The sequence below is a fragment of the Megalops cyprinoides genome, chromosome 20 (genome assembly GCF_013368585.1).
Source record: "Megalops cyprinoides isolate fMegCyp1 chromosome 20, fMegCyp1.pri, whole genome shotgun sequence".
Classification (NCBI taxonomy): domain Eukaryota; kingdom Metazoa; phylum Chordata; class Actinopteri; order Elopiformes; family Megalopidae; genus Megalops; species Megalops cyprinoides.
This window is the reverse complement of record NC_050602.1, coordinates 26416891-26430707: the sequence shown is the minus strand read 5'-3', so window position 1 is coordinate 26430707 and position 13817 is coordinate 26416891. Positions and strand designations below refer to the sequence as shown.

General features: G+C 51.9%; 1 protein-coding gene across 1 annotated transcript in view; it reads right to left on the bottom strand.

Moving 5' to 3' along the window:
* Window positions 1–503: 503 nt before the first annotated feature.
* LOC118795339 (FERM, ARHGEF and pleckstrin domain-containing protein 2-like) overlaps window positions 504–13817 on the bottom strand; it is a 38504-nt gene continuing 25190 nt past the window's right edge. The window contains exons 14-27 of the mRNA XM_036553760.1: window positions 11813–11994; window positions 10845–10934; window positions 10209–10342; window positions 9750–9831; window positions 8745–8982; window positions 8129–8259; window positions 7939–8007; window positions 7651–7740; window positions 6665–6747; window positions 6365–6483; window positions 5168–5331; window positions 3175–3282; window positions 2446–2597; window positions 504–2346 (exon numbers count right to left, since the gene is read on the bottom strand). Coding sequence (XP_036409653.1) covers window positions 2256–2346; window positions 2446–2597; window positions 3175–3282; window positions 5168–5331; window positions 6365–6483; window positions 6665–6747; window positions 7651–7740; window positions 7939–8007; window positions 8129–8259; window positions 8745–8982; window positions 9750–9831; window positions 10209–10342; window positions 10845–10934; window positions 11813–11994 — 1733 coding nt within the window. The 3' untranslated portion in view covers window positions 504–2255. The remainder of the gene's footprint in view (window positions 2347–2445; window positions 2598–3174; window positions 3283–5167; window positions 5332–6364; window positions 6484–6664; window positions 6748–7650; window positions 7741–7938; window positions 8008–8128; window positions 8260–8744; window positions 8983–9749; window positions 9832–10208; window positions 10343–10844; window positions 10935–11812; window positions 11995–13817) is intronic.

The window sequence follows — 13817 nt, the reverse complement described above, 5'->3', positions numbered from 1 at the left end:
TGTAATATGACCCAAAAACTGGCCTCAAACAGAGCGGTTCAATCAGTCAGTATGGAGAGAGAAACACTTGAAAAATTCAGTCCCTAAACATGGGGACAGGCATCTGACTGCCACATGCTTATTGTGACATCATAATTCCCACTGCCTCTGATGTCTAACCAAATGTGTAACCAACCCCAAGAATGCCCACCTCAAAGAGACCCGAATTCCGGGGCCTCCACCCCGGGACAAGCAGGAGAAAACAGAAAAAAACTTAACCAGAGGCTCTCTCCCACAGAAATATCACTGACCCAGACTCTTCTGGAGCGATCCGTATCTGTACGCCTGACAGCAGTCTGGATATGAATTCTAATGACTCCCTGGATTCAAAGTGAGAGATTTTACAGTACAAGCACTGTAACTGAAGCTAGTGTGAGGAAGCTGAAAACACAGAGGGGAATACTAAGAACAGTAAGTTAACCTCAAAAATGTACAAAATTGTTATCTTTTCTACAGCCGGGGGGGGGGGGGGGTGTCACTGAAATCCCAGAATGTCTTGGGGTGAGAACAGTTCTACACAGAGGTGCCAGACTATTGCCATATTCCAGTTAATACCCGACTGCTTACAGCAAACTCACTCCATCTGGACAGAGCAGAACAAGGGCTTCATTTGGTCAGACTTAGTGTAACCTTAATCAATATAAAAATCCATTCTTTCAGACGAAATATTAATTTCTAACCTTCTACATGATCAAAAATGCTGAAAGGCCGGCAATGTATATTTCCGCCAACAGTTTAGTCTTAAAATTGAAAATGCATTTTTTTGGAAGGTGTGTACCAAAATCGCTCTTTACATTTTTCTACCACTCCACTTAATCAGATTGCACCGATCCAATATTTTACTCATGCGTTAGGAAAGGCACAGAAATGGGAATGTTGCCTCAATATGAAAAGCCTCGCAGTTAAATCAATCTGGCATCTGGCATTTTCTTAAGCCTGTCGATGCCGCACAGGGTTGAGAAGGACTGCCTCCTCTGGTCACATGACTCTCCATCCGGCTGCCATTTCTGCCTTGGAGCCACCTCTCCTTGTCCTTGGTCAGGCTTGTGATAAAGCACGTATCCGTTCCACTTTCTTTCCCCCTCTAAGGTGACGGCACTCGTTGGGAGAGACCTCCTGTAGCCCGAGTGCCACCATCCTTTCCCTGCCTCTGTATCCAGAAGAGCAGAGCCAACCGTTCCCCTCGAAAACCTCACGTCAAACCCGCCTACACTTCCCGATGCCCTCACCAACATGGCTTCCGTCCGCTCTTTAGTCATTCCCTGTCCGTAGCCACACCGCGGACGTTTTGGCAGGGATGGAGTTCCTTCCCATTGGTTGTAACCTATACTCTCATGGCAGCCGTGGCCTTTGTGCCAGATGTGTACCCTGTCCTTCTGCTAAACGGGATCAGATATTCAACTGTATTTACTGGTTTTATTTGTGACCCCCTGGCTCCCTGAAAAGGGGATGAAGTTCCTTTCCCAACCCCTCAGCTGTAGTAATTTGTAAGCTTCTTTAGTATGTGGTGTAATGAATCCCTGTGGTCAATACTGCTAGTTTATGATACTAATGCACACTAACTTCCTGTCTGTCTGATCTGAGTGGCATACGCACACAAACATCCTCTGGGCTCCTACAGACACCCTGCACACTAATCAGAAATACCACTGTAACATCAACTACGTTTATCCAGACCCAAGAGTTTTCATTTTTCAGCAAACTCAAACCTTCAGGAGTCTTTACCTGCGTAATACAGGCTGTCTGGCAGTGTGTGACAGCTACTTTATCCTCGTACCTTCATGCCTTCACCACTCTTTCAGCCACTGCTTCTAAGTACAGGGGCTGATTCTGTGCACGTTTCCTTTCAGTAAAGCCCGACTGGCCGCTGCTGGGGTTGCTCGCCTCGGTCCGTTTGCAGGGTTGATATGGGTGCGGTGGTGTAGGCCCGGCCTGTCCCATGATCCTCCACAGGTATTGCAGCGCGGCCTCCAAACAGACTGGCCCAACAGGGAAAGGCACGGGGGGCCCTGCTTTCGGAAAACCTGCTGGTCTCGTCCAATCGTTCCAAAGAGTCAGTGAGCCCCGCTCCCTTCCGTGCGCGAGGGAGCGGAGGTCCTCAGAGAAATACCAATAGCAATAGCGATATTTTTTAAAAAGTAAAAACACCCAATAAGCTCCCTGGAGTCCGTGAGGCCCCGCCCCCAGCCCCAGGAAGCTCCGCCCAGCGAGGCCCCTCAGTTGCCGTTCATCTCCGGGTGGTCACGGGGCACCAGGAGGCTCATCCTGCCGGTGGCGCTGGCCGCGCTCCTGATCACCTCCATCCACCTGGGGGGGGGCAAACGACACGGTTACACCCCCAGGCCCACAGACGCCCACCACCCCTCCCTAAAAACCCCCAGCAGCCTCAGGGGCCACACAGTGTACCTCTCGAAGGTGTACTCGCTCTCGGCCCGGAAGTAATACACGTGGGACTTGAACTGCAGCTTGAAGACGTACTCCTTATGGATGCTGTCGGACTCGCCCGGGGTGCCCACCGTGTAGCCTAGCAACGGGAGGCTGGCCAATGGGAAATCGTCCTGCAGCAGGGCGGAAGAGCACACAGCCAATGAGCCTGCAGGACCAGTGACCGCAGCACCCAGAGAATGATGGGTACGTTTCTGTTTAATCAGCACAGAGAGCTGCACTGCATCAGCCTCTGCTTTCTTCTCTGGGGGGGGGGCTGATTATCCAAACCTAATGGAAGCAGTTTGTACTCTTAAGCAGGGCCAACATCTCATCAGTCCTGGAAATAAGTAAGAAGTAAGTAATTACACAGCCTCTGTACCGCAGCAAGCGGTCTGATGCCCCATCTAAATCACTTGATGGGAGTGCTGGATTAAACAGCATCTCGTTTCCTTGGTCTGGGTGTCTGGGAATGTCTCAGTTTTATTAACACAGTAATTCCAGCGAACTGAGGCTGCCATAGGCAGGGCAGCAGTGTGGTGTAGAAGCAAGTCGCAGAGCTCATAAAAGGTTGCTGGTTCGATTCCCTGCTGGGACACTGCTGTTGTACTCTTGGGCAAAGCACTTAACCCACAATCGCCTCAATAAACATCTAGCTGTCTAAATGAAGCTGTTTATGAAGCACATGTCATGAGTGACCGCTGGCCGTACCTGGTGCGTCTTGTAGAAGAACAAGCAGAAGTTGGTGAAGACCACCCACAGCTTCTGCCAGCCATTGCTGTTCTTGAACTTCCTCAGGAGATACCCGGAGAGCTGGTTCTAGAGGAGACACAGGATGTCAGAGCCATTGTGCGGACACAGGTGTCCCCAGAACATAAACATTAGACCTTCAGAGAACAGGGGAACCAGTAATACAGCTCCACTCCGACACAGACTGCCCTAGCCTGACTGCAAAGCTTGTGCCCTACACAGTTTCTCTCCAGACACAGAAAGCGTCACCTCATTTCATCTCCAACACCCGCCAGGGTTACGCAGGTCGGCTTCAGGGAGACAGCTCTGAGAGAAATCTAATCCACCCAGGCTACATGAGGTCAAAAGGTCAAACGGTAAACCTCATTAATCCTCACAACGTGCTGGTGGCTTCACTTCCTGAGGCTGAACTAATGCTTCTTAGTCACAGCACCGAGCTGAGTGAGAGGTAACTGTTTCCCAGGGCTACTCTTTACTGTAAGGAGACTTTCATCTCCCTATCATACATATTATACTGACCTTAACTCTACATATATACATAATATTTACCAAGTACCAACAGTATGAGGCATGCAGACAGATTAGAAAACAGAAGGTGGATGTTTGTACAAAGGATGAAGCACAATGTGATGTTAATGGAGAATGTGAAGAGGAAGAAGTCACATTGTAACAGACTTTGATAAGGCTGGTGCTGATGCACTGAGCAAGGTACCTTATAACAATACGACATTTTTACAAGAATAGAACAGCTTTCCATGGGCACGTCTGTGTCAAAAATGTGCAACAGGTTTAACTGGCACTGGAACCATCTGTGTACAGTACAGGTGATGCTGATAATGTACCTTTTACCGTAGTCTATCATGTATCTGCAGTGTCTGCGGTCATGATGAAGAGGAATGTTTGGTCTTTGATAGTGATGTCATAAAGGGGCAATAAAAGGACATCAAGACAGTTAAAAGAATGAGAGCAATTGTTACTGAGGCCTAACGGAACCCTATGCATTGTTGGACGGAACCGTTCCTTCCATTGTCAAGCTTGGCTAGAACTTGATCTTTAAATGCAGACAACTAAGGCTGCCGCTAGCTGAGCGGAAGGGGATCTGAGTCCGTGGCTGTCAGCAGCCAGGCAGGGAGCCCTCAGGGCCACGGTACCTTGTTTATGCGCAGGTAATCGGAGAGAGAGAGGCTCTGGCTGCGATACCAGCACACGTGAGTGATGGTGTTGGGTCTCTGGGCCTGACCCAGGAGGTAGCGTGGGGGGAGCTCAGGAGACGCGGCCGGAGAGTAGAAGACTGAGGGGGCGGAGAGGAGGAAGGAGCAGACAGGGGGTGAGGAGGAGAGAGAGAGGACAGGACAGTTAGCATGCAGTCAGGGGAGGGAGAGCGTAGCGTGGGGAAGACTCCTCCAGGGGTCCAATGCTCAGCTGTTAGTCAGAAAGGAATGTAGTACTTAGGACAGGAAAAGCAAACCAGAAACGCTGACGGAAAACAACCTCAGCTGTGATTTCAGATGATGCCTATTCTGCATCAAGACCAGGTAACCCACAAAAGACACAAAACTGACATCTCCAATCAAAAGGGTGGACAGAACAGAAGTATACAGGGTGATGAGAGATGCAGGATGCTGAAACAGAGAGTTATGATTGAGAGTGAGCAGAATGGAATGAAGTTAGCATAGCTTGAGGGCTGGCTGTCGGAGTAATAGGAAATTAGAGCACCGCCCCAGAGAAACAGCCTTCCTGCAGCACTCCTGCAACCCGAGCTGCTGCTCCCACTGTGCACTGTGACATCACAGGTGCACCCTGACGAGTGGGCGCACGGACAGTACGGCCCACTAGGGGGAGCAGGAGAGCGGAGAAAAACCACGCTCAGAGCCCGACTGGCAGGTTCTGCCCGGGTCAGAAGGTGCTGGGCGGCGCGTCTCTGGGCTTGGGGGGGGTAGGGGGTCAGGGGTACCTCCACGGCCAGGCTGTGGTCGGACATGGACACGCTGGTGTTTCGGTGCCAGCACACATGCATGGTGGTGTTGGCGCGATGGTGCGTCTGCTTGTCCAGGGAGCTGCGGGATGAGTGCGTGTCGTCCTCGGACTCCTGCTCCAGAGACACCTCATCCGAAGACCCTGCCGGGGGGGGGGGGGGGTGGCACCCAGGCAGCACACACACAGTTAAGATCCCTGTGCAGCCAGATTCATCTGATATTTTCCATGTCATTTACAGATGTATAATGTAACCATGCTTTATTTTGTTAAATGAAAGCAATCTCAAATTTCAAGATTTCCTCCTGCTGGAAACACCTCTTGAGGCTGGAAGTTGGTGACTGAAAGCACGTCATTATTCTGACATCAGGAAAGTGAATATATTGCCAGCAATTCACCGCACACTGGAACAGCAGAGTGACACGCTGGTCAGGAGCAGAGCTCATGACCCGAAGGCCTCCAGTACTGTTGCACCCTTGAGGAAGGTGCTTAACCCAAACTGTTTCAGTAAAGGTGCGGTCAGGCATCTGCTGACATGGAAGGACTATGGTAACAGCTCCTTCTACAGCATGGATCTTCAGGCTGGCAGAACGCCTGGTTCCATTTACATCTCAGTCCGTTTCACCTTATGTCACGACAAATGATATGAAATAATAGACTTTCCACATAGTATTGCAAAAAAAATATCACTGCACAGGGATTTGAGAGAGGTCACGGTGTGGGGGTGTTGGAGTAGGGAGGGGGGTATTGGGGGGGGGGGGGGGTCCTCAGAGACACATGTTCGTTCCTGTTGAGGGGGTGCTCTTCCATCAGCTGCACCTGTCAGGGGACTCACACCTCACCACTCAGGTACCTCACACTCTGGCACAAATAAACTCAGATTCACTCAGTATCAGGGCAGAGAATGTAAAAGGGCATGACTGTGATACAGGATATCCACAGAGCCCTGCAGGACTGCTGAACATGTGGGTCACTTCATCCATTACAAGAGCAAACAGCACCATTAACTATACTCCAATGTAACTAGCAGGCAAACCTCTAATTAAACCAGACACCAAGCTTGATCTGAGAAACTGTCACTAAAGAGCTGTTAAATATTCTAAACTGGCAATCTACACATAATCAAGTTTTGCTTTTTTTTTTTTTTTAAATGATTAACAGGCATGGAAGCTCTTACTGTTGGAGCGGTCACACAGGCCAGAGTCCAGGAAGAGGTCAGATTTCTCCTGGGATTTCTTGGCCATGTCAATCGCCATGTTCAGATCCTCCATCCACTTCCCCATCTCCACTTTGGAGCTGAGAACAAGAAGTTACGCAGTTAGGCACCGGTCAGAAACGCGGAAAGCCCACTGCTGCCAGCCTCACACAAGCCCATCAGAGGACGCTTAATACCCCAGCATCATTTTGTCTGTTCAGCTGCAGGACACCCTGGTGTCCCCTGATGCTTGTTGCCATGGTAGCGGACCCCCTCTCCTACCTGGCAGCCACTACGATGGTCCTCTGTGCGGAGTAGATGGTGAAGCAGTGGGGCACGGACCACTCGTTCTCACTCTCCTCCACCTGAGAGAGGGAGAGGGAGAGGGAGAGGGAGAGGGAGAGGGAGGGGGAGAGGGAGAGGGAGAGGGAGGGAGAGGGAGAGAGAGAGAGAGAGAGAGAGAGAGAGAGAGAGGTTCAGAACACATTCCGTATTTTGTGAATCTAAACCTGAAAGCGCCTTGCCCAGGACAGGGGAGGGAAGCTGAGGAGTGAAACGGACAGTAAGCTCGCCTAGAAGCTCTTTGCTTTTCTAGGTGCTGGCAGTGACGCAGCACTCCTGCCAGCCGCGGCCCACACCTGCGGCTAAGCGCCACATTCAAGCCAACCGCTCGGCCGCTTGGTCCTCCAGCGGCAAATACAAGCAAATAATACATCACAAGTCCAACAGCCACCGAAATGCACAGGAATACTGTGTAAGAATCGGAACCAAAAAGGTACTAATCGCTGTGGCCCGTTACTCAGAGCCGAAGCAGAGTGCAGTTGGGCAGAATGTGGGTGTAAAGGCTATCGGCGGGGTGCTCCTGCCGCCCTGGGGGGGGACCCCTCAGTACTCACCGGTGGGTCCAGCAGTATGAGCTGCAGGCGGGAGTGAAACAGAGACAGCAGGTTACTGCAGGCCCCCCCCGGAAAACCTCACCGCCAACCCCCGCACTGCGGACACCCCCACTCCCCCCACCGCCCGCTGGGGCCGACGAGGGGGCTTTAATCAGAATATAGGGCAACAACCGAATCTTGATTGACACACTTTTCCTTTGAATGTGAACAGAAAGCAAACAAAAAAATGTAATGGTTTGTCAGAAAAGTCATGACCACCATGACAAAGGCTTTCAGTGTCAGAGACTGAGACAGGGGCCATGGCTCTTCCGCACATGGACGAGGTGGACTGAACAGACAGACACACAGACGGGGGGGGGGGGGGGTACTTACTATCATGCCGTGCAGGGGCAGCTGACCGTGCACTTTGAACTGGTTTGTGGCCGTTACGCCTTTGCTGGTGTACAGCAGCATATCGGAGAACTGCAACAGAAAAAGTCACAACGGTGACGGTAAGAATCGAAATAAGATTAAAAAAAATGCTTAGATGCTCGATGCTTAGATCTCTAAATACAGGCAGCAGTAACATTTGGTTGACATGACTGTCTGAAATGTGAAATTCATGCTGGGCTTGTTGAACTTGTTGAAAATGAACTGAAGTCAGTAGGAGGCGTCCCTCACCAAGAAGAACATTCTCTGCTGCAGCCCCTTCTTGGTGAGCTTGTACAGGCAGCCCTCTCGAATAAACTCCTGCAAACAAAACCACATTCACACTCTCAGAATACAGGCTCCAACACCCCCTACAGCTCCTTCAGATGGGTGGGACTGAATCCCCGCTCATCCCCTGCAGGTCCGGGCACGGCGCACTCACCCTCCCGGGGGCGGTCAGATTCTCGATGCCGATCAGGTCCCTCTGCAGCTCCGTCAGCTTCTGGAAGTTCTCCAGCCGGATCAGACTGCTCTGCAGCTGGGCCGCCATCTCCGCCACCTCCTTCAGGGCCTCTGCAGGGGACACACGAGGCGCAGAGTCAGGGGAGAGCGTGGAGGAGGGCACCCAGGCCACACCGACACCCCCTTTAAAAATCACATCCCCTGAGCAGGACGTGGGATCCACCCTGGATGTGTGTGTTTCTGAGCTCCGGTATATACCGAGCCACAGGGTGAAACAGAGACGGGTGGAGATGACGGAGTATGAAAACTCTGAAGGGGGAACTGAAGCAGTCTGGGCATACAGCTGTGGCCTGCCTCTTTGTGAGAGTGAACCCCAGCATGACCTCTGACCTCTGACCCCAACCCTGCAGGGGGGGAATCATACCAGACTAGTCATACAACTGTGGCCTGCTACATTGCGAAACTGAACCCCCGTGTCACCTCTGACCTCAGCCCTGAAGGGGGAATCAAACCAGACTGGACGTTCACAGTGAAGCAGGCTACAGGTGAAGCGGACCCCAGCGTGACCCCTGACCCCGGCCCTGCGCGGGACCCACCCTTGCAGTCGTCACGGTCGCGGTGCTCGGGGCTGTAGTGTTTGCAGAGCCGCTCCAGGATCAGCTTGTAGTGCATAAGGCGCTGGATGGGTTTCAGCAGGAAGGTGTTGAGGGGCAGGTAGCACACCTTCTGCAGCTCGAACTCCTTGTAGACCGTCTCCAGCTTCTTCACGCGCTTGGTGGCCTTCTCCAGCTCTGTCAGCACCTCGTCGTGTTTCTGCAGGTAGCTGGTGAACTCCTGCCATCAGACCCCAGCCACGTGGGCGCACACACGGTTAATCTCTCTCCCTCACATCCCAACCCACCTTACACTGTGTGTGTGTGTGTGTGTGTGTGTGTGTGTGTGTGTGTGTGTGTGTGTGTGTGTGTGCACACGCACATATATGCATACATACAACACACACACGCATAAGAATATGTAAATGTATATGTATGTGTGTGTAAATACTACATTACAATACATTATTGGCATTTAGCAGACTCTCTTATCCAGAATGACTTACATTGATTACACTTTTTTTTAACAATGTTATCCATTCATACAGCTGGATATTTATAATACACACTCACACATACATATATATTATACGTATATACTAGATATATAGCTACCGCCTTCTTAACATCCTCAGCTCTGTATATGCAGTAATAGGGGTATCAGCAGGGTTCATTCAGTGCATTCAAAGTGCCAGACCTCGTGCTAATTGGCCAGACGCTGCAGACACTGGCCATGACTCACTCAGATGTTCAAATCGTAATGCAGCTGGAGTCACAAGTAAATTAACACGCGATGTTCACAGGCCTCCATGTGCAGACACCGAGGCGCCCTTTCTGAAGACAGAGCGGCCCTCTTCTCCCTCGCATGCGTAATGCAGGTCTAATCGGATTTAATGTCACTCAGCTGCCGAGGTCTGGCATCTGAACACATCCGCGTCAAACGTGTGGCCGAGGGTGTCTGTCCTTCGTCCGTCTGTCCACAGAGTGCCCCACACCCCCGAGCCTCACCTTCATAGCACACATGTTCCTCAGCATCACGTCCCCGATTCTCTGGTAGTCCCCCTTCACATGAGCGTTAGAGCGCCCCTCCCTGGTGAGGGCAGAAAAACATTACATTGCATTACATTACAATCATTCAACAGACGCTCTTATCCAAAGCAACTCCCAGCACAATAGAACAGAAGTGTATGCATTTTAATTGCCTGAGCAGCAGTGTTAGACCAGGCTAACAACACTCCCAGACCAATGAGTGCAACACTATTCAAGCTCTACCACAAGTTAACTTGTGCAACCTGACTAGACAAGGGAAGCCAGGTACACACACTACCACACACTACATCACAGTCACTAGATCACAGAACCCAAAACACATCGCGATACTACATGTAAAGTATTGCATGTAAAACAGCACTATTTGGCATGAAGGTAGGATTCACGGTTTGAGCCAGTGCCGGCGAGGGCACTCACCAGAGAGCCAGCCTCTGGTCGATCTCCTTCAGGAAGCCGCGGTGGAACTCATAAACGGGGTCGATGTTGGAGAACAGCAGGTTCATCAGGCCCTCCGGCATGGCGTTCTCTTTGATGACGGCGCTGCGGAACCACTGCGGGGGGAAACGCACGCGGTCACCACGCACGGTCACCACACACACAGACACAGGCGTGACCACACAGCGCGCACACACACACACACACACACACACACACACACACACACACACACACACACACAGACACGACCGCACAGCGCGCGCACACACACACACACACACACACACACACAGACACACAGACACGTGACCGCACAACACAGACACAGACACAGACATGACCGCACAGCACACACACACACAACACACACACACACACAGACGTGACCACACAGCACACACACACACACACACACACACACACACACACACACACACACACAGACGTGACCGCACCGCACATGGTCAACACACGCACGGTCACTGCACACATACACAGTCACAGCTCACGATCTCCACACACACAGCCACTGCACACGGTCACAGCGCACGATCAATGTGAGCACGGTCACAGCTCTCTAATGATGCACTATGGATAGGGGACAGATTAGCTCACCACTGTAATAACCTCCAGGTCCTTGACGTATGTCCTCTCTGTAGTCAGAATCTCTTTGGCAATGAAGTAGGCCTTGTCAGTAGGATACCTCTGGAGAGACAAAAGTATAGGGGTGAGTCAGCATATGTTGGAACACATACCTCCAAACCTGGAAAAAGGTACATCCTTTTCAAAGTTCCTGCTTCTCATTATAAATACTCTCCAGCTCTGCCCTCACTGTGACGGAAGCTCGGGATGAGGAGGTACAGTTACCTAGGAGCTACGCTTGACTCGCACCTGGGACAATTCCACCCACCTGCAAGTTCAGAGCACTTTTCCTTTAAATTTAAACCACTTCCTATAGATTCAACAGCTCTGAACAGCGAGATAAAAAGGACGTCATACAGTTCTGCTCGACTCCTCACAGAAACATGCAGGAGAAAGATGCCCTCTGAGATTTTACAGTGATGTGCTCTGAGGTGTACAGGTGGAGGTCACCAGGCAATCAGGTCAGGCAAGGTAGTCTGTCAGAGCTGGTTAACAGTTAAGAGGGTCACTGACAGTGTGGACTACTTGTTAACCCTAAGAGGGAAAGCCTGTGCACAGAGGTCAGAGAATATATGAAAGTGCAAATAAATGAATGACAGCATGCAGCAAGCTGAAGCAGTCAGTTACACTGAGCAGCTGTGTGTTCTGCCCAGAATAACTGGAACACTGAAATGTGGACAAAAAAACACAGGTAAATCTGGGTCACATGTTCATTTACGCCACCACAAGCATGCTTCTCCTGCAATGAGGAGAAAAAAAAAAAAGTCTGAGTGAGATTAGAAGTCAGTGTCCTGAAGGAGGCAATTTCAGTTCAGGTCTACCCACATCCTGGCACTAAGACATATCATGTCAGGTGTACCAGGTATATCAGCCAGGAGTCTGAGAAGCAGGTGGTGACGTGAGGTTTGGCAGGAGATAAGGCAGGCGTGCAGAGAGTGTACCTTCCTCCTGCCCTCCTCCTCCTCCTCCAGCCGGGAGCTGCCCACCTCGCTCAGGATGGGGCTCTGCAGGGGGGAGGGGGCGTGGCCCGGCAGGCTGAGGGTAGACATCTGGAAGGAGGGCGATAGGCAGAGCGGGCTGCCGACGGGGAGCGGCGACAGCTGGGGGCTGTCCACACGTGTGCCTGCGGGAGAGAGGAGAGCGGAGTGAGCGAGGCCGAGAACAGGCCCCAAACCCGAGAGAGGCCGAGAACAGGCCCCAAACCCGAGAGAGGCCGAGAACAGGCCCCAAACCCGAGAGAGGCCGAGAACAGGCCCCAAACCCGAGAGAGGCCGAGAACAGGCCCCAAACCCGAGAGAGGCCGAGAACAGGCCCCAAACCCGAGAGAGGCTGAGAACAAAGCCTCACAGCTGAGCGAGGCCAAGAACAGGCCCCAAACCTGAGCAAGGCCTCAAACAAAGCCTCACAGCTAAGCGAGGCCAAGAACAGGCCCCAAACCTGAGCAAGGCCTCAAACAAAGCCTCACAGCTAAGCGAGGCCAAGAACAGGCCCCAAACCTGAGCGAGGCCAAGAACAGGCCCCAAACCTGAGCGAGGCCGAAAACACGCCTCACATCTTAGGGACATGCAAGCCGAGCTTCTTTCCTCCTGAAAAGCTGCTACTTTCCCCAAACACAAGACCCTGTTCCCTGCACAAGCTGCCAAGCCACAAAAACGAGCCAATCACTCTTTCCTCCTCTCTGTGTTCTTTTGTGACAGGGTGGAGGCAGATTAATCCAACATCACTGAAATGCACAACCACTTTCCCTTTCCCCGGGGCTGTGGAAGGATTCAGAGGCATGCTCTGTAAAGGCCTAAAGAAACATGACCTTGGTTTAAATTATTATGCATGACAAAGTCTATTCTTTCAGCCAAGGGGTTCAAACAGGGGTCTACAAACCTCAGCATGTTCAGACAAAATATGCAGCTATGCGTAGGGAAAAAAACATGACACCACTACACTGCTACACGACCAAACTGTCAGTGAAGACCAACAATGACATTTTGTACCATCAGTTTACATACAGCTACAGCAGATACCATGTTTTGCCTGGAGGGGGCCAAAGCTCTCCATCCCTAAGGACGCTTAATGCAGCTCACCCATAGGAAAACATCCTCCGGCAAAATGCTTTCAGTTAAACTCATTTCCATCTGAATGGAGAGGAGACAGGGCAGACTCGGACAGTAATGGTAACCCCCCCCCCCGAAAGAGCCGGTGTCTCTCACACTGCCTTTAACAGAGTGGCTGAAATAACACAGGCCCAGCTGGAGAGCCTTTGAAGTCAGGGTGATTGATCATTGTTCAGAATGCTGCAGATCTGTCTCTCCGCAGACCAATCAGAAAGCAGAGACGGCCGACGGAGGCAGGCAGGCATGGCACCCGGCAGGAGAGCACAGCAACTTCTCCACTTCCCCAAGAACAGGGGAAAAAAAAAAAAAAAAACAAATGAGAAAAAGGAGGAGAGAGAACAGAACACGGCAAGAGAGAAGCCGCTGTGGCACCTTTATCGGCACGCAGCCGAGAGGCTCTCCGTCCGGGGCAGAGGCCCGCTCTGAGGCTGGGTGAGGAGCTGGAGGGACCTGGCTTTCTGCGGAGAGCTGGAGGGGAACGCGGCCTGCACACACACTGAGCGTGCTCAGGTGGAGCGGGGCTGTGGAATTTGGCGGGGGGGGGGGGGGGGGTTGGAGCCGCTGCCAGACGCTGCACTCCTACCCTTGCAAATGCGTCCCCTTCCCCGCGGGAAGCCTCTCTGGCGGGAGGGTGTTTTGAGAAGTTCTGCTCTCCCTGCGGCTAACGGGACGCGTGATTCATAAGGAGACTGGTTCTGCCGCAGAACTGCACAGACGCATCTGCGTCCCCCCCCCCCGGGGCCCAGGCCCCAGGCCCCAGGCCCCGGGCCCATGTCCACAGCTCACTTTCAGTACAATACACTCCTCCTGCTGTCTCCATTCTACCTACATATAAAAA